This window comes from Struthio camelus, chromosome 19 (assembly GCF_040807025.1).
Source record: "Struthio camelus isolate bStrCam1 chromosome 19, bStrCam1.hap1, whole genome shotgun sequence".
Lineage (NCBI taxonomy): Eukaryota > Metazoa > Chordata > Aves > Struthioniformes > Struthionidae > Struthio > Struthio camelus.
Window position 1 is genome coordinate 14,336,389 of NC_090960.1, and position 20,081 is coordinate 14,356,469.

General features: G+C 45.8%; 1 protein-coding gene across 7 annotated transcripts in view; it reads left to right on the plus strand.

Moving 5' to 3' along the window:
• The window catches only part of MYOCD (myocardin), a 291,222-nt gene that overhangs the window by 156,975 nt on the left and 114,166 nt on the right, over window positions 1-20,081 (plus strand). For 5 of the 7 annotated variants that reach the window (XM_009680326.2, XM_068913808.1, XM_009680324.2 and 2 more), the window contains one exon: window positions 9,507-9,736. In XM_009680326.2, the coding sequence (XP_009678621.2) occupies window positions 9,589-9,736 (148 nt within the window). In that variant the 5' untranslated portion in view covers window positions 9,507-9,588. Of the gene's footprint in view, window positions 1-9,506; window positions 9,737-20,081 lie in introns of those variants that run through there. The other 2 variants (XM_068913811.1, XM_068913818.1) reach the window with 1 other exon arrangement.

Sequence of the window (20,081 nt, forward strand, 5' to 3'; positions counted from 1 at the left end):
TTGTGAATGAAGATACTCCAAGCAAATCCTCTAGCTGAGCCAGTGGGGTGGACACCCTGGGATAAGCATTGGAAGCAATATAGAGTGGTCATTGTCTCAGCTAAGGTTGAATCTCTTCAACTGAGTTGTTCACTCAGGCTCTCCTTACAGCCTGTAGTGAGGAATGGGTGCCTTTAGGGAGCAGATCATCTACCTTGTTTTTCAGCCCACAGGCTGGCATGATGACCATGCCCTAAAAATGCTTATTTCTCTCTAGTGAATGTGAAGGGTGCTAAGAGCGTCTTGCTGCAATGTCTGTACTTACAAGTCCAGATGCGTACCTTCAGATGGAAGCGAACTCTAGAGACAGCTCTCAGAGCTTCACTGGGTCTCTGACCCAAGACACTCTGTTCTCAAGGCCCTGGATGTTTACTGGAGACTGTTGGTGTTTTGGGTCAGATCAGACAGCTGGCAGTGGGCACCACTTTGGATTCTGCACAGATGTCAGCTGAGGGACTTTGTATAGCACAGGCATCCTCCCAGTTCCTGAGAGAAGACTCGTTGTTTAACAAAAGTTTCAAACCATTACCTTGGGGAAGGTTAATACTGACCCTGCGTTTCTCTAAAAGTCACAAGATCTTGCAGAAGCAGCAGGCAGGCAGACATGGAACAACAACAGTCCTTTGCCATTGCCTTTTTCATACAGTTCATCAATCAGAAATGTCATTGTTACAGACCAACTAATGACCCATGGACTCACCCCAGATCCCACCTGTACTGCATGGACTGCCAGGCACGCCCACATATCCCATGTTCACAGGCACTCTGCTAGGCAGAGAAGGAGATATCAGTAGCTTCACTTTTGCAGGCACTGCAAGCAGAAGGAAAAAGAGACAGATCTTCGGGATGTCCTCGTGATAGTAAGAGTGCCTCAGTGGGCTGCCCTCCAGGAAGCCACACACTTCCTGCCAAACTGTCAAACTCCAGTAACATCACTGTGCCAACCCATCGTCCCGGCAGCCTCACTTTACTCTGCTGGTCCCCACCTGCTGTCACATCAAACCCAAGTCACTCAGCCTCATTTTTGAGGCTACTCTCAATTCTGATATTTTCTATTTGTCTTTCCTTGCTACCTTATTCTTTCCTGGGCAATACCTGCAATGCTGTGTATGATGTGTCCTCCTCAAGCTAATAGGTTAGCTCCTGGGTGCTACTACAATATAATAGAGTGTTATACTACCAGGGTCGCATCAACCTGCCTGTGCTGCCAAGGTGGCTTGAGTCTTGGTCCTGGGAAGGGCTTTGGGTGCCAAGGCATGTACTCTGCACATGGATGTGCAAGCATAGAGTGAGTTCTCTAGGAATTTGCACCAGTGAATCTGTTCCTTATGAGTCTAAATCAACTTTAAGATGAATCATTTAAGAAGTGTAGCACTTGCATCAGTCTGGTTTTATCCCAGATTTTCTTGGCCTATTTACAGGACTTACAGAGAGGCAGATTTGGGGAGGATCTGGTGTAATAACCCATTTCCTAATCAGCACTTCCTCTACTATTTTTCACCACATACATAAAGCTTCATTCTACAGGCAAACAAAGGAGGAATCACTCTTTTTCAAAACAGCTCAGGAGAATGGGACTGAGGCCAGAACTGCGATGGTTGCCTGAGAACAGCCACTATCTCTCATCATTCTCCACAGACTGAAGGCCAGGCACTGTCCTTGATGAGGACAGCTGACATTTTCCATCACAGGGATCTACACTGCCTTCTCAGGCCGCATAGCCTTTGGGCAGCTTGGAGCAGATATCAGCACTGGGAATTTGGAGGCTGGGAAGGAGATGCTATCCTAAAACCCCTGGGGGTACAAAGCGCTGGCAAACCTTGCTGAGACTGGGGAACATAGTGTGACCAAACACTAGAAAAGCTTGCCTTGAGTGAAGATTTTATGGCATCATATTTGCATAGCTCTGCTTATTGGTTCTTGGCGCTGGCTCCACAAAAGGCTTACTCAAAAAGGTACATGGAGTAGCTTCTCAGTGGAAGGGGGGTATCCAGGCTTGCAGCAAGCTTCTCTTGATTTGTTTTCCACTCACTGGGGAAGTTCTCTGGCTTCCTTTCCAGGCACTCCTCCTGCTCTGCAGCTCCTTGTGTGGAGGTTGCAGTGGTAAGTAGGTCACTTCTCTAGGCCATGAGAGGAATGTGCAACTCTGTGGGAAACAGCCTGTAGGCTCCATACAGTGCCATTACACTCCGCTCTGCTGCAGAACAGGGCTTTCTGCTTCCTTGAGAAGGGTTGAAGGAGCTCAGTAAAGGAAATCGTCCAAAGGGGACATCATCTGCAAAGGAAAACGGCACGATAATATCTGTGGTACATTCCCTGACAGTTCCAGGATGGTCTTAGCGTACCAAAAGTCATTTGTTGTTTTGGGTTCAGGGGCTGGCAGTCAGAGAGTTGTCTTCTGCCTTGCCAAACATGACATGGATCTGAGGAGGACCAGGTAGGGTTCCTGTTGGAGCTTGTATGAAGCAGGGATTGATCAACATCTGCAACAAGTAGTTGCAGTGCAGATGTCCATGGGACATTTGCCCATAGGAACTCAGAGCTCCCTCTCACTGTCTGAGCACAGTAAACATCAGCTAAAACACACTAAGTCCATGTTTAGTGAGACTGTTTTATCAGCAACATTCCTTTGAGCAGAAGCCCAGGAATACAAACACACCACAGCAAACACGTGAAGAATTTGATAAGGCTGAACTGCATCTCTGAACAGCTCTCTCCTGGTTTTTCTCTGTGGGTATTTAAAGTTTTATGGTGGGTCAGAGTTGCTTAACAGGCACTGCACATGCAATGTCACTAAATGTATTTGCTCCCACTTCAACCTCTGATAGAGCAAACAGGAAAGCAGAGGAGGATTTAGATGATCCAGTCTCTGAGGAAATATAAAGTACGCTTGTTTCCATCTTGTTGCATCCAGCAGGTGGCACAAGGGAAGAGGTGAGAAGGTGGAAAGTGAATATGACTAGACATATGGGTCCATGCTGGTCTGGGAGTAACTGTGCAGATCATTAAAGCCATCAATGCTACATCATGGTAACCTAAGTGGGAGCTGTCATTCATCAAGCCAGTTCTAATGGTGGTTAAGAAGCAAAGTGTGTCCCAGGCAGGGATATTTCACATACCCTGGGCCGTTTCAATTGGTGCTAGAGGCTTCTGCTCAGGCACTGGAATTGAGCCTGCAGCCCTGTGGGCTTAATGCAACAGACACCATTGTGGGACACTCCATCTCCTTTTTTTCCTCTTCTCCTTCTCCACAGCCTTTAACTCCTGCCCTGCCTTTGAGGCAAAAATGGCTTCTCTCCACAGTTAAAGGGACATTCCTTATCGAACATTAATTTTATTCATGTTTTAAGTCAATGTCAATGTCAATGAATAATATCTCAAGCTCACCTAGAATAGAAACACAGCATGGCTTGGATCTCCCATCATATCCTCCTGCTCCCCAAGCAGGCTCCTGTGCTCAGGGCCCACCGGACCGGAAAGCTCATGGGACACAGCTATGGTCTGCACTGCGAACACCAGCTGTCAGTGGCAAGTCACTTAACTCTTTCTAGGTTGCTGAGATGTATTTGCATGACTGCAACAGAAGCAAGTAGAGGGAGGAGGGGCTGTTCTTGTGTTAAATCCCAGATTAGGGCACAAGAAGGGTCTTGTTCCGTTCCCGTGGGTGGCAGATTATACTTCTGGTGTGCACCTTGGCACCAAGGTCTCTCTCTGGAAGCTGGAAAGAAGCTTGATCCAGGCATGTATTTGCCACGTGGAGACCTGAGATGTGGAAGGGAAGTGTCAAAACTCAGATATGGAACGGTGAGTTTTTTCATTAGGGAATTTTCCAGTCAAACAATTTTTTTTTTTTTTGGAAAATGAGCTGCTGAAGCTAAAACTTCTCCTCAGAGAGCAAAAAATTAAACTTTTCTCCATTTTCAAAATCATTTTTCATTTCGATGTTCTAGTTTATTTCTACTAAGAAGAGGTTAAAATGCTAAAGATTGAAATGAAATAATTTTAAAATTACACAAGGAAACCTTCTGAGTGACCTGATCCACATTTTTTTCTCATGCTTGTTTTGCAACAAGTTGGAAAATTCAGCTTCTTGCCCCAATTTGTGATAAGGGAAAATTATAAAAATCACAAAAACTTCTGTAGTGTGGGAAAACAGCTTCCTCCTAGCTCCGACAGACTCAGAGCTGCCTGCAGAGCCTGAGGTGACATGCATGTGGGAGGACTTTGTGCTTGAGCTCTTCCTCCAGTTAATGCTGGATGATTTCACAATAGCACTTCTGCAAAGCCCAAGTAGCACCAAGGGCCCACAGCCTTGACCTTCCCAGAATGACCAAGCCTTTGAGAGTAGACAGTGCAGACTTTCTAAAATACTGTATGCAAAAAACAGCTAGCCCAGGGCCTTATACCTTTTCTGAAGGAAAAAAGTTGCAACTGATCCTGGGAATCCATAATAGCAGTTTTGAGTCATGTTGAACATGCAACTGTCAGAGACCATGTTACAAGCTAGACTGGGCAATGCAGAATGGACATGGAGAATGTAACACTGGGCACTGATGGATGATGGAACTGAGCCCAGCCCCTAGAACAGTGTGTCCCCATCTCTGATTACTACAGTACAATCAACAGTGCACTGAAAGGTAGCCTTGCTTTAGCATAGCTAATTGTCATAGCCATGTCGGGGAATAGTACCAGATATCCAGCTTATGTCCATGATGGTTTTGCAAAGCCATGGAGAAGGTTATCTGACTGCTCCCAACTCCATCAGCTGGCCTGCAAGTAACAGGTAGTAGTCTGCGCTGCAAAGGGACAGCTAAGGCAGACTGGATGAATACAGTAACAGCTCATGGATTGACCCTGAAGTTCAGCAGTTTTCTACTATGATACTACTTGCAGGTTGCTGAAGGTGGACTGGGAGCTGCCAGGTGCCAGGGCAAGGGAGGTATAGCCAGAGCTCAGCAGAGATGGGCAGTGGCAGGCAAGCCTAGAAGGGGAGACTGGAGGGCACAGCAGAGACAGCCGTCTCACCACCCCTTGCCATGAGTGATGCCGTCATGCTAAATGCCATGATGGCGATAACGGGCATCATGTCCTCTTCCTGCTAGGCCAACTCCAAGGCAGAGCTAGCCTTACAGAGCTTCCCCCGGGCAGAAGCCAGGCTTCTTGATGAGGTTAGCGCAGCAGTGTGATGAGGCATGCTAAAGCCTGAAAGGAGATAAGAGAACACCATTGCACAGGCAGTCATGCCCATGCCTCTGGTCAGGGATGTGATCATGCTGCACTTGCCTCAGTTTCTGGTTTCAGAACCCAGTATCTCCAACCAAAAATATTCATTCCTGGAGAGCAGAATAACTTGCTTTCTGCATTTCTCTGTAGCGCTTGAAGAGAGTACAGGGCCTCAAGGGCTACAGGCTGGCACAATCCTCAGTCTATATCTCCCCCAGCGGGACAGATTCAAAAAAGTACACGCTTTCTATGGGCATTGGCTGCTTGGGAGATGGGAGAGCAGGGCAGTGGGAGAGAAGCTGCAAATGTATCCATTATCTCCTCTCTCAGTGAGAAGAGTTATGATGAAAATCAATTCAGAAAGATGTCCAGAGCAGTTAATCTCTAGGGGAAGCCCAGTGTAGATCATCTGCATCAGAGCCCCAAACTCAGCAGCGGCAGGTGAACTGGTGAGAGTCACTGGGGAATGAGAGAACCCCCTGAACTTCTTTGACTCAAAGTAAAACAGGAGGGCTGATGAAGATGCAAGTCCCTGGGGTGTGCAGGAGAAGGGACTGAGTCCCTGCAAGCTTTATCCTCTCCCCTCAGTAAAGCTCAAGGAATATGTGAGATGGTGCCATGGGTTGCATGACCTGGCCATATCGGTAAAGCAGACATGCACAGCAGGGAAATATGTGGAGCCTGGTTCAGCGCACTGACAAAGCCAAGGGGTCCAACAGACCTGTGAGCTTGAGGGCAAGTGCAACCTGGTAGGGCTGGTCAGATACTTCACAAGGCCCTGCAGGACCTCTTCTGGCCAGCTGCTGCCCCAGAAACAGTCAGGAGAAGAGTCTGCTCAGCCTGTCCAGGCTGTCCCCTCTGTCCCACAGACACAGGGCTGACACAGGACTGAGCAGCTGCCTACTCTATTCCAGACTCCCTAAGTACCAAGCTAAGCATCCATTTCCAGCCTTCAGGGACCAGGAGGCATCATGCCCCTTTGTGCTCTTTCCCTATTCTCCTCCTCATTTGAGCTGAAGATCTGTTTTCTCACACCTTCAGCTTTTACTTGAAGAGCACAGAGAAGCAGCAGTGGGATGCAAGCTTTGCATCTGTCAGGAAAACCATGCCTTTTCCTGTGAAGTCATTTAAGAGACAAAGTCACTGTTGATCTGCACTGATTTACACCAGGAAAAGATCTGGCCAGGAAATGTTTTGGTTGTGAGGCTCCTTCCCTGACCAGATCAACAGGGGTAACTCTCAGAAGACCCTGGATTTACATGCGACTCAAAGTGCTTGAGGAAGAGATGCAACCAGGCCCCACCATTCCCCACCTAAGACTTTATGGGTGGGCAAGTACATCTAGGGAGAAGCAAATACGATCCCCATCCATGCTACCTTGCTCTCTGCACCAAGGGAAAACAGAAACCAGGAACACAGCCTTTGCCCCAGTCAATCTCCTGTGTCTTACAGAGAAGCACCCATGAGCTACCATGGTAGTCCAGCTTTATGAACTTAATATTTATAGACAGCGAGAGATGAGACATGGCCTGTGCTGTGTATAGCCTTGCAATTTATGTGTTGGCAGCAGTGGCTGATGGGAGATGTGCTCTGAGGCTCAAAAGTGTGCTTAAGCTTTGTAAATACAATCAGTTCAGGCTGAAGTGAGTGAACAATGTGGAATGTTTTGAGGCCAAATTTGACTTCAGGAAAAAAAAAAACACCATTGAGCCAGTGGTACTTGAATGCGTTGTGAAAGCATGCGTCTCTGGGGTCATAGTGTGACCTCCTGGCTCAGACAGTAAGGACCCCAGTACGCTCACTGCAAATTAAAACGTTGCATATGCTCTGAGTGCAAAAAGATTGTACACAGTGCCTGTAAGTAGCCTTCCTGAAATGCTCTTGCCTCTGCTGGTGGTCTTGCAGCTTCAGCACTGAATGTCTGGCTCATGCTCTCTATTTTTCAAAAGCATTAATAATCATAATCCATATAAAACTGTCATATTGGTTCAACATGTACGTCACCAAAGCCCTGACTAATTTATCAAAGATTTAGTGTTCAGTTGAACAAAGTCTCATTTTTGTAAGCAGATGCAGTTTGCTGGATTGTCCTGTCATCACCCACAGTTTCCACTGGAAAGATGCATCATATCAGCAACTTCTAAAAGTTAAAAAATGTACATTTTAAAATAGTAAAGTAAACACTTATTGCATGTTCCATGTTAGTCATGAATTAAATAGAGAGCTTAGGAGATAATGCTGCTTGTGATGAAGTGGGACTCCAGTACTACAGCCACTGGTGGATGGATGTACAGCAGACTGGTTGCCCACCGCAGTGATGATGATGGTGCAGTGCACAGCAGTAACGTCCCTAGAAAACAGATCATGAGCTGCTCAAGGGAGCTAAAATTGCTCAACCAGACGTAGAAACTGAAAATGTCAATTCAAAGATGTGTCATGCAATGCAGCCCCGCCTTGTCTGGATGATTGCAGGGCTGTGCCCAGTGCATGGTGATGTGCAGGAGCAGAATGTCAGACTTTGATAGAAATAGTTGAGCACAGGAGACGGCTGTAGGAAAGTGGGAAGAAGACAATGGTACCACTGCCTCAGTGGTGGGAGGCACAGCGGAGAAACTTCTGCATGGGACATGACTTGACAGATACAGGGAACAGACTGGTGTAGGGGTTTTCCCCACATAAGGATCAAGAGTACAGATCAAACGTGGTTCTACACTATGGTTCAGAGCACAGACACCAGGGCTAGATATGGACACAGTCTGTCCCAGGGGCTGCACGTGGGGGCAGTTTGTGTCCCCTCTGGCGTATAATAAAGTGACAGAAACACCCTAGGAGCATCCTTCCTGGCCAAGGCACTCAAAATCTCTCCCAGCAATGAAAAGCAGCATAAGACAGAATGGGATGGCTACATTTTCTGACCTGCTGCCAGTGGAAGACAACTCTGTGTGAGCAGTGAGGACAGGTTGAAGCAGACAGTGAGATGGATGGGGATGAGAGAGCAGATGGCAAAGTCCGTGCTGGTACAGAGTAGGAATAGGGATGTGAAAAAGTGCTGGCATACGCAGTGTGGAAGAGATAGTATCGTATACAATGCACTATTCTTACTTCCTTATACAGTAAATTGGTAACTTTTTTTGTATTAAATCAGATTTTATCACTGAATCAATCTTGCACTTTTCTATTCTTGTTCTCTACAAATGACCTTTTTTAGCTCTCCTCCGCTCTTTCCTGATGGGACTCATTAGGGGCTGGTGCTGATTTTAACAGCATTCACTTTCACTTACCATCTCCAGATTTTTTTTAGACAATACTTTTTGTTGAAACGGACCTTGCAGCTTTCTGGTGCTGTGCTCAGTATCAGCAGCTCCTCCAGGGTTGTGTGCCTGCATCCCACAAAGATATTTGATGTAAGCACTATCATCTTTCCCCTCCCAATCGCCAGTGAGATATGAGTGTCATCAAGGGAAACACCACCTTGCAGATGTTTTGTAGATGAACAACTTGAACTTGCAGAATTTCTTGAGACTGTTCATGATACGTTTTCCCGAACACCACATAAACCACAGAGCAGAGCAATGTGGTAAACAATTAAATAAACAATTCCTCTCATCTCTCAAAAACTTTCAAAATTTTTACCTGATCTGATTGAATTCTTCATAAGGGCTTTAAATCTACCAGACGTGTTTCTTAATCATAACTTTCACGTCAAAGAATAGTCTCTGCATGGATTTTATTTCACAGACTATTTGTACACTGGCTGGCATAAAAACCAGAAGAGGGTTTGCACTCATTATTTGCTATCTGTACAATGCAATTAGCAGCCTATTCTGCATTGTATGGAATTATTTCCATCACTCATTTTGTTCAGCTAACCAGACCATTATGTTAAGGAAGACTGTTCACATTTGTAGATCTGTTCTGTGTTTCTAACAGTTCAAGAGCTTTCTCATGTGGGTACCCCATGACTGTTTTTTTTTCATTACACCCCTGGCTTTCTGCAAATATTCTGTGCTTATGGGTGGAAAATCTTCCAGAGAAGCATCCAAAGGTGCAGATCCAGCAGACAAGGTGGACAGCATCACATAGACAATAAGGAATACCGAAGTATTTCCCTGAAATGTTTTTAACGTGGGACAACAGATGGAATAATGGTCTGTAATTTAATTGTTTCACAAATGCCAGTCTTTGTTCTTTGTTCAAAGGGTTTATTGGGGACTTTGTCCTCACCTACTCCTCTTCTTTTCCAGAGGTAGCTTTGGTACTTGGTTCTCTACCTGATCACTCGAAGTGGAGCAGCCAGAATCTGAATCAGTCCCTTCAAACACGGTGATGAATGGTGTGATCAAGCAGGATCGCTCAGACCAGAAAAGTGCACCAAGTGGAAATGAAGAAGAAAAGACATCCAAAGAAAAGGCTGCCAGTGAAGTGAGGGATGGCACCAAGCTCCAGTCACCACCGTTCACAGAGAGGAAGAACGGTAAGTTCAACGTCCAGTGGTGTCAAAAAAGGGGAAGTGAGTCTACTCACAGAAGTCTACCCTACAAAAACTGGGTGCGTGCTGGTTTAGCATCTCTAGCACATGCTGGGCTTGGGGGATGGCTCATCATTATTTTTGCATGGTGCTTTTGGGGATGCTTCTTATGGAAACATGTTAAGATTTAATAGAAGTGACTCCTCAGTTCAGTATTCCTGTATTAACCTTAAAGGCTGTTGTTAGACTTGAGGCAGTTGCCATGTTCTTTGCAAACCAAGTCTTTGGTACAATTATGGCTGAAATGTAGCAATTCAGGGTCCTAGGCATAGACTGGTGTTCTGGTTGTAGAAGTGGGATTTTCTGAGGAATTAGGGTGACTCAAAGTTCATCACTGGAGAGGAAACAAAGGATATATTTTGTTTGCAAAGGCACTGATAGCCCTGTTGTGCTCTCATGGAGCACTGGCGGGTTATTGTCTTCGGCAAAATTACTTCGGGTCAATGTAACAGAGCAGAATTTGGTCTGGGCTTCTGCAAGGATGATTTGCGTTTCCATGACTATGGGTCCAGAAACTGGTCTTGTTGTCAGGTGTTCATCCAGATTTCAGGGGAGATCTGTTGGAGGAAAACTGATGGACAGTGAGAAAAAAAACACAATTCAGTCTGTGCAAAGCATGCTCGCACTCAAGAGTTGTTTGCCGTTTCTTTCAGGCAACTGTATAATGTATGAAATGAAGAAAATTCTGTTTGTGCACTCTAAGGCTTTAAGTCCTCCAAATATCATGTAACGTGAAAGTGCAGCTTGAAGGCACTATTTTTGCTTTGTGTCTTTGTTTGCATTATTGTACAGGACCCAATTTTTCTCAATCACTATAAATCAGAAATAATCCAAATGATGTCATCGTGGCAATGTACTGGTGTCAGACTGGAATAACACAGCAGAGAATCAGGCCCAGAGTCTGCCCGTAGTCAGATTAAGTCATATCAGCGAATGCATTTCTTTTTACAGTCCCAGGTATCAAAGGATACCTGAGATAACATGATACCAAAGGGGAAGATAATGTAGACTTGCAAAGGCATAGTGTTAAGACTGGTTTGTGAAGCATAATATTCACACTTTCCATTTTCTCTATGGCTTTTGCATTCTTCCTTTTTGCATTCATTTTCCCACTTGTTTTTTTGTTATGGAAAGGCAAAGAAATAAAAATCTCCAGGTGCCCATAGGCAAAAGCTGCCCTTGAGCATGACCGGCAGGCTCTGCACCACAAAAGTGTAGACAACAACTGCATTAAGTGCATATAGTACAGCAAGCATCTGCCTTGCAGCTGATCTCTGTGTCTGGGGGTTCATGTCCTGCTCACAACCATCAACTTGGCGGTCTAGGCAAGATATAGCTCCACCCTTGTAGCCCCTCTAAACTGGGTCGTTTGCAAAATCTGTAAGTGAGAAGAGCCTCCCACAGTCTGGGCATCCCTCCAGCCCTTTGCTCTCCTCCTTTTGGTGTTTTTCCTTTCCTTTTGCATATTTAGACAGTACAGAAGCTCAGCTCAGGGCTTGTGGGCCCACATGTCCCACTTGGGAACAGCCGGCTCCCTTCATCTCACATCATCCCAGGAGTTGGCAGGCCTGCCAAGTGTCACGCATCTCGTGTGGCACTCAGGCTTTCCTTTGAAGTCACATTCTCCTGTGTGACAGCTCCTGCAGGGCTGATGAAACAGCCTGATAAATGCTTGGCTTGGGAGACGAAGAGGAAGAATGGCTTCTCCCACTGCAATGCAGCCTGTCCTCCTTAAGGGAATACAGCAGCCACCTCCCTTTGCCCTGTGAAGGCCAAGAGCTGCAGAGAAGGGATCCCTGAGGAGGGTGTAGGTGAGAGCTCCTGGCTTGCCATACTGCCCCTTAACTGCTCCTGTTCCCTGGCCGCAAACCCTGCATTGCCCCCAGTGCTCCAGCCTACCCACTGCTCACTCCCACCTTCACCCTCAACCCCACCAATGTATGGGGGCAGAGCAGTAGTGGGGAGCAGGCAACCACTGGATAAGACACGGATACTGAGGTAGACAGAGTGCCTGCAGAATAAGGTGGGGCAAAGGGATACAGCTACCATCTTTAGTGACCTATCAGGGCATGTAAGGCTTCCTGAACCCATTGAGTAGCTTGTCATGCCAGAACTGCTGCTAACATTTTATTTCAAGGAGAAGCAAATGCAGTTGTTACTATCTCCTCCCAGCCTGTTGCATCCCATCTGCTGAGGAGATAGAGTGTACACACCTCAGATAGGCAGGCTTTATGCCCTACCACCCTCCAGTTCAAGGCTAGTGATCTCCAGAAGGTTGATAGGTATGAGACAGACACCCATCTGTCAAGGATATAGTTCCTCAGGGAAGACTAGCTCCTGCATGAGTCTGAACTTTCAAACTGCAGTCTTTATTTGACTTAACTTTGATTTAATAAAAACAGTCTAGCTAGAATATTTTTAAATAGGAAAATAGTCTTTTTAACTCTTGTATTATTCAAAAACAGCTGAGAGGATTTCATTTAAATTTGTAAAAATAAATCACCTTTGAGCAAGCACAAAGCCCATTCATCAGGACCTACAAAAAGCAAGGACTGGATGCATAGGTACAGGAAAATGGGGACTGTTGCCTCTACAGTGAGCTGTATTCCTAATGTCTGCTTGCCCAGCTCTACACCCTAGTCCTGGGCTGTTTCTTCCCCTTGGATGGTACACTCTCAGACTGCTTTTGCACCATGGTATACCAAGCGCAGCTCTGACCGTGCTGTCTCCCATAGCCCACAATGCTTATATGCTCAATGACATCTTCTCCTTGTAAGTCCCATTGGCTTTTGTGTACAGCTGGCGTTCAGAGTCAGGGACAGGCACTGTGAGCTCAGTACTGCAACGTCACCCCTCAACCAATGCTCTGCATAACCATTTCTTCTGTATGTGTAGTGAGTCTCAAAGTCAATGCATGGCGTGTCTCAGAGTGAGGACACCAGCTGTTCTGCTCACTTCCCTCTGAGTGCTGGTTTGCTTGCACACACCAGCCAAAGGTACAAAAAAGCCATAGGATAACACATGATGCAGCAGATACACAGGCTCCTGCAGGGCACTGGGGTGCCTAGGAGCTGCCTATCCAAGGTGCTGGACCCTTCAGCCTGAGGATAATGAGGGACAGTGGCTGCACTACAAAATGTGAACTGGAGCCCCATTGTGCAGATACTAAAGGTCATCACACCCTGATCCAGAGGTGATTGGTAGGTGCAGCCTTCACAGCCTCAGCCATCCACTCCTTAGTGCTAATTAATCAGTTTGGAGTTAGAGGTCCACAGGGCAACCCCAGCCATGGAAAAAGAATATACTCTCTTCAACACCTTTTTGTGAGTAAAAAACCTGAACGTCCTGCTGGTGGGATAGCAGTTCCTGACAGCCCCTTAAGCAACCTTAGGCTCCATAAGATGCTTTTCCTTCCTGGATCCATCTGAAACCCTCTCAGATGTTGTTCTTTCTGACACGAGGGCCCGTGGAAACCTTCTGAAGCATCAGTGCTCCCAGAATCATTTTCTTCATCTGGCAATGGCCTCCCTCTCACCCCATCCCATCTCACCCCATCCCATCTCATCATACCGCCCTCCTGTACTTTATCCTTTCAGCTGCCACGAGAACAGCCGTACACCACTTCTGTGCTCATCTTCTCTGGCTTGCATCAAGCCTACCCTTACCCTGCTCGTCCCCTATGTGACTGAAGATACTGACTTCTCTGTACACCTTCCCCACACTAGGGAAGGCTGTGCGGATGCAGGGTCTGTGGATAACTTTAACCAAGCATGTCTCCCAGTGTCAGTTTGGCCAGCTGGGTTTCAACAAGAATGCCATGCTATCACTTGTCACAAGAAAAAGGATCAGAGACCATGCAAGAGCTACTTCCTATCAAGCAGCTTCTCAAAAGCTGTCTCAGTCCATGTGCTCAGTGTGTGAGGAGACAGGCATCCAGTACCATCCAAGGATAGCAAAGAGTTGCAAACCCTCATTGTCTGTCCTATGACTCTGACAGTCAGATGTATTTCACTTAAGAAGATATCTAAATGGCAGCCATCCAGTCTGATCCGATGCGGTTTCGTGCCCAAGAAGCCCCTGCTCTGGGTGGGCTCAGTCCCCTCTGGAGTGACCCATTTCTCTCCGGTGACTTTTAGAGCTTAGATGACCAACTCTTACTGAGACACTCTTTAGGGAAGAGATTCATGTCACCCATTTGTCTCCATAGATCCGATTGGACCCAATCTGGGTGCCAGAGTTCTATTACGGGTTGCGGATCTAGTTCTTCGAGCCCAGAGAGCCATTTCTCTCACCTATATGTGGCCAGATGCCACTAATTGGTAAGTTGTATGGGATCCATCTCATACTAGCTAGCATCTCTGCTAGCTTTCAGGTAATTGCAGTTAGGAGAGCTGCAGTGTTCCCTTTGTGCCTACTCAGGTTCAGTAGCCTGCTTGCTAACTGCTCATAATTTTTCCACATAGTTTGCCCATCGCAGATTTTGGGAAATAATGTAGTTAAAGTCTTCTGTTTATTTGTGTAGTGAAATAGATCCTCTGACCACTGGCTCCTTTAGCTTTCTGCAACAAAAGGGAGGATTTTGAACTGCTCATCTGGTTTGCGTTTAATGTAATGTGCAGAAAGGTTGCACATTTTCAGTGCCCTTGTTCATAAGTAGTAGATTGTACAACAGTTTATTACACCAATGGAGCTTTTTATTGCTGGGCTTTGTTGAATTGCCAGTTAGGATTAAAAAAAAAAAAAAAGTAACATGCTTCATAGGCCCTACCCAAGAAAATTAGAAAGCATAGAAAGCATTAAATTCTGCTCAAACTATCAGCCATTGGTGAGCTGGTAATCAAATCCAGAAAGGCTGGTCAGAGGTCAGGACTTTCTTGCTCTTGGAGTTTTTGAATCAATAATTACGATGAAAGTCATATAAGTGAAATATATTTAAAAAAAAAAAAGGAGAGAGAGATAGAGAGAGAGAGAGAGAGATATGTCTGATGTAGAAGTCAGCACAACACCACAATGCATGGGCCAGAATAGGTAAGTTACCTACACATCTTCGGGAGTAAACCCAAATAGTCTCTGCTTGATCCTTATTGTGAGCATGTGTTTCAGTTTAAACGTATATTGGAATGGTTATTAAATTACTATCTAGTCTCAAACATAATCTAGCCCTTGTTCCACATAGCCAGGTAAGAGGTGTATCTGAAGGAAGATTTTCCAAATTACCTTTGAATCCACATTAAATAAATATCGCAAACATTGTATTGAACCCAGGTGACAACTAATCCACAATGAAGTATCAGCCTGCAGCCTTGAACCACACAGCCCAGTTTTAATGCCACTTAAATCAGAATGTAAGAACTAAAAGAATTCCAGGAATCCAATGATATAAACTGTATTTTTAGAGCTGTGAGTGACTTGCAAGAGTGAAACATTGCAGTGACTAAAGATAGCACAAGCAAGGTTTTCCATGATTTATCGCAAGAACATTCACAGTAAGTAAAAGTCATCGAACGATGTGATAGCAGCACCTACATGTTGGCGTGTTTACAAGACAAGTTGTTCATAACGTGTTTGTCACAGAGTAAAATTTCCATAACAGAGCTCTGAGCTACTTCTTCCTTGCATGAGAACCACACATCACTTTTCTGTTAAGCCACTGAGAGGTTCATTTGTTTTCTAGGATCTATTTTTTTCTTTAATGCAGCCAGGGAGGAATCCACCTGCCTGCATGTTCCAGACGTCTCACAAACTCTCAGTCTGGGTGAGTGATCAAAGCAACAGTGGCAGAAGAGGAAGATCCTGCTTTGGCCCTGACTGGTTGTGGTCTCACTCTGTTTGCTGCTGGCCATTTGGAGTTTAGTTATCACTCTAATAGGAGTTTGTTAAACCCTGAAGCGCGACCCATATTCCTCCCTGGGGAACTGAGTTGCTCTGTGCACCCAGAAGCCATGTAGGACCTTTCTTTACAGAGCAAAATGTCTATAGGGTTATTTTAAGGATAAAGTCATGGCAAACATTTCCTGACACCTCACGATCAGTGTTGCTTTTGGCTCCTGGCCCTTGCTAGCTGCAGCTTGTAGAGGTAAAAGAGTTGGCTTGTGGGGAAGCAGCTACACAGCAGAAAAGTGTTCTCCCAGTTTCTAACATATTTGAATGCATTTAGACAGCAAAGGCCTGGCATGTGCAATCACCACACCACAGGCAGAAGTGACCCACCCTGGAAAGCATTCAGCTCATAGGCAGGTGGGCCTTTGCCTCCTGCAGCCTCATACTTGGTATGCTAAAAGTCACCCTGAGTCCTTTTTTCTCCCGTGTCAATATCCTGAGTTCCTTTTCCAGCACAAACCCACACTGAATGCACAGGAGGATCTAGCCATTCTTCCCAGGTTGAGTTCCCTTCTCTGCTGGATGAGGACATCACATTCAGAGTTAAGCAGGTGGGTAGGGACACTAGAGTCAGTTTCCTTCTCCCCCCATTCCTTCGCTAGCCCTGCTCTCCGTCTCATGCCATCCCTGCCCAGTCTCTACTCAAGAACACAGCTGCGCTCAGCTTTGTGTAACCATACTCCCGCCCTCTCGTGGTGGAGTATGTGTGAGTCATTGTCATTTCTGGGTTCCTTTTTCAGGTATTTTTTGAGATGATTCTAAGAACAATTTTCATCTCGTTGTGACTCAAAGCTGCTGCTTTGTTTCTTCTTTAAGAAATCAAAATGAACCGGACACAGCCATTTGACGTGATTCTTTTTATTGTTACATCCGCCCTGAGCTGCTCACAAGGGTGTGCATCAAATCAGCTCCTGATATGCTTCCATGACAGACCTGATGCTGCTGGTTATCTCAGCACTGGCTCTGCAAAGCACAATCCAGAAAAACATGGTGCTGAGGCCTAATACTTGCACCATTATCTTCAGTGGATCCACTCTTATGGGTAGGGTTACCCACAAAGGCTTGCCTGAGTGCCACACTGGTCAGGACTGATGCTCAGCACCGAGCAGGACTGACTCCCCAAGGGACTGAGTCTTTTCACACCACTGCCAGCCCAGCATTAGCACTCATTATCCAGGCTCTGCCTGGTATCTTTTCCTTATAACCATGCCACGCAGTGATTATAAGCTGTCATTTCCCTGATGCATTGGCGGAAGAAGAACACTGATGTCTCCATGCAGAGCTTGCATCTGTGTTTCCTCTCATTTAAGTCTGTGGTTCTTTCCATATTGCTTTCATAATTTGTTGTCTTGAGGCCTTTTCTCAGCAAACCTGCAGGCAGGTTGCATTTAGCATCTCTCTCCTTTGTTGAGCTGATTTTGGGAGCCAGTGAGCCCAGGATAAAGTTCAATTCAGGTCACATTTCTTACTGCATAATCAAGCCTGATGGATAGTAGGTGAATGACATCTGAACAGATAAACTTCTTTTTGAAACTGTGATCTGTGTTATAAAAACTGATAACCCTGGAATAATAGAAAGGAAACATCCGGCTCCAAGGATAACAGTGTGTTTCCTTCATGCATAGTTAACCTGTGAGACTCAGTGGCACATGAGCTTGGCGAGATCAATAATTCAGCAGGATTCTGGAAAGGCTTAGGCATGTCTAGAGCAAATGAGAACATCTACAACATCATAATGAGCAAGCATACACATACCCAAATGTGGAATCTAACAGGCAATGATAAGTAAAGACTGGCTGGTTTTTGGTTGTTTATTCCTTCAATTTTCTCTCCAGGACCGTTCCGTTTTTGTCAAATATTTGGGACTATCTGCATTCAGATTGCATATGTGAAATTGATCCTTTGTGTTCTTGCACACATTGAGCTCCACATGGAAAAGACAACCTTTGAAAGCAATTATGTACAGATATTATCTGTGGCTCAGGAACTCCTTGACCACGGGTAGTTTATTCCGATATTACAGTCTTCCCTTGGCCACTGTCAAGACATTGAGTCTGACTGCTCTAGCTATTTTTGGATTCTCACCTGGAAATTATCTTTGATGGTAAGCCTGTCTGTCAAGATCTATTGGCTGAAAGCAGAACTTGGGGAAATTTGGACTAAGAAATGAGGCTCAAACAGTCTTGAGGATCATTTATCTATTAAACTAGGTTATCTGGGGATTCATTGCAACCTCCAGCCCCTGAAGTCTTTCAGACAGGAGTGGTTGGTTCCTTCCGAAAGATCTGTTCTAATAAAAAAAGAAATTATAGATTTATGCAGAAATCTCTGAGAAACATTCTCTGGGCCATGCTACACACTTGGTTGGCTTAGTGCTCTTAGCTGGTGAGCAGCAAGTTCAAAGGAGTCACAGAAGGCTGCCACAGGAGACCTAGGGTACCATACACTTCACTGTAGTGAAAAGCAAAGACAGCCCTGCTCCACATCAGGAAGTTATAATCAGTGCATCACTGCTGACACTGATAACCTTTAAAGCTGTGCTTTTGTAGTAGTGGGAAGAGGTGACGAGTTTTTACAACTTTTCATAGGAGAGCACCAACTTGTAAAGATCAGGAATGTTGAAGAGATGATCATAAATGGTGCCTCTGTCTTTGAAAAGAATGAATATATGAACATACTGGAACAAAAGATGTTTCCAGTTAATGCACCATCTGTGTTAGATTTGTCCATTCACAAAGAGGAAACAGATATTTTCACTCTGAACGACTTTTTAAATTAAGAGACAACAAGGAAAGAAAGTACGTAAGTTATATCTGCGTGTCTGTGTGCGCAAGTGTTTGTGAGTGTGGACATGCACGTGTGCATGTGTGAATGCCTCAGGCAATTTGCTCTGAGCTGTCTGACCTCTGTATAATTTACAGATGAACAACATAGAAACCACATGGCACTACATAATCCTCATAACATTCTCCATAGTGCAGCCTAAGCTGTTTTTTAACCAACTTCATGGAAATTGTCCTCAGAAGAGGCAGCCCAGGGTGAAATGTCATTTGGCCTTCAAACTAGAAAGGCCAGATCCCATGGGAAGGTCAGGCAGGCTCAGGGAGGATAAGCTAGCCCAGCAGGCTGACTGTGTGGATGCATGGTAGGGTCCTGCATGCCAGGCTTCCGAGGGAACCTGGAAAGGAATTGTAGGAGAGTGCCAGGCTCATTAAGGAGTGAGGTCCAGCCTCAGTGATGGTGCAGCATCTGAGATGGACTGGGGCTGGCCTTGAGACAGAACAAAGGCCTCTAGCCTCCTGCAGAAGGGATGGCCCAGGGCTTTATATACATGTGCACTGCAGTGTTTCACTGTGCTTGTAAAGCCTAAGGAGAGGCTGAACAGTTGTGACCTGGAAGTTGACTTCTTTGGGGCTTGCAGGAGAAAGTGCAACCACCCATGCCCGGAAAGCATGATCTACACTGCTGCTTGTACACTGACAGCATAGCCAGAGCCACAGACCTCATGGAGAGAGAGGGAGGCACCAGACAGACCAGCGTTTCGGACACAGAGCCTGCTCCCATGGCTAATCAGCAGCCAGGAACATCTCTGTGGGAGACCAGCTCTGAGCTGGTTATGTGCTGGCTGGCTAGGGCTAGCTCCTCCCGGTTTGACATTCCTGTCCCAATAGCTCTATCTGCCCTAGCACTCCCTTGTGTTCCCAGTTGCTCTAGTTTGTGCGACAAGCAAAAGCTCCCAGGGGACTAGACGGGCTACTATCATAGCTGTTGTGCTCGGTTCTCACGTTTGTTGTGGATCCTGCTTTCTCAAGGCTGGTTCTGGGCGGGCTTGAAGTGGTAGTACTTCCAGGAATCCATCTCCAGACCCAGTGCTGCATCATCTTCTGGTAACGTCTGGCACAATACATATGTGCAGATGTTTAGCACTGTGGCTGCTTCCCAGTAGTTAGCTCAGGGTGGTGTTCGGAGAGCAGCTGCATAGATGGGAAAGGCTGCTTTGTGCTGGAGCTCAGCAAACCAGCTCATACATTTTAAAATGAGAAGAGAGGAAGTTCACAGCTGTGCCTTTGTTATATGTTCATTTAGGGCCAAATCAGGCCTCAGTTTCTGGCTTGGACATAGCGAACACTGCAGGGAGAGGGCTGTTCTGAAGCTGCTGAGCAGCAGCAAAATCTTTTCGTAGCTACTGCTGCAACCCTGGGGCTGCACAGCTGTTGTTTCTCCTGCGCTAGAGCTCCCAGGAGATACATTTAAAGCATGCTGCCTGATTCTTATTCTTCTATCCTCCTAAACCCTGCTGCTCAGGTGTCCTGCAGGCCTGGAGGCTATGATGTGTGGACATAATAGAACAAAATGCACATTGTTTCAGCTAGGCTTTTCTGGACCCATTGGGCTGGGGTAGAACCTGTAC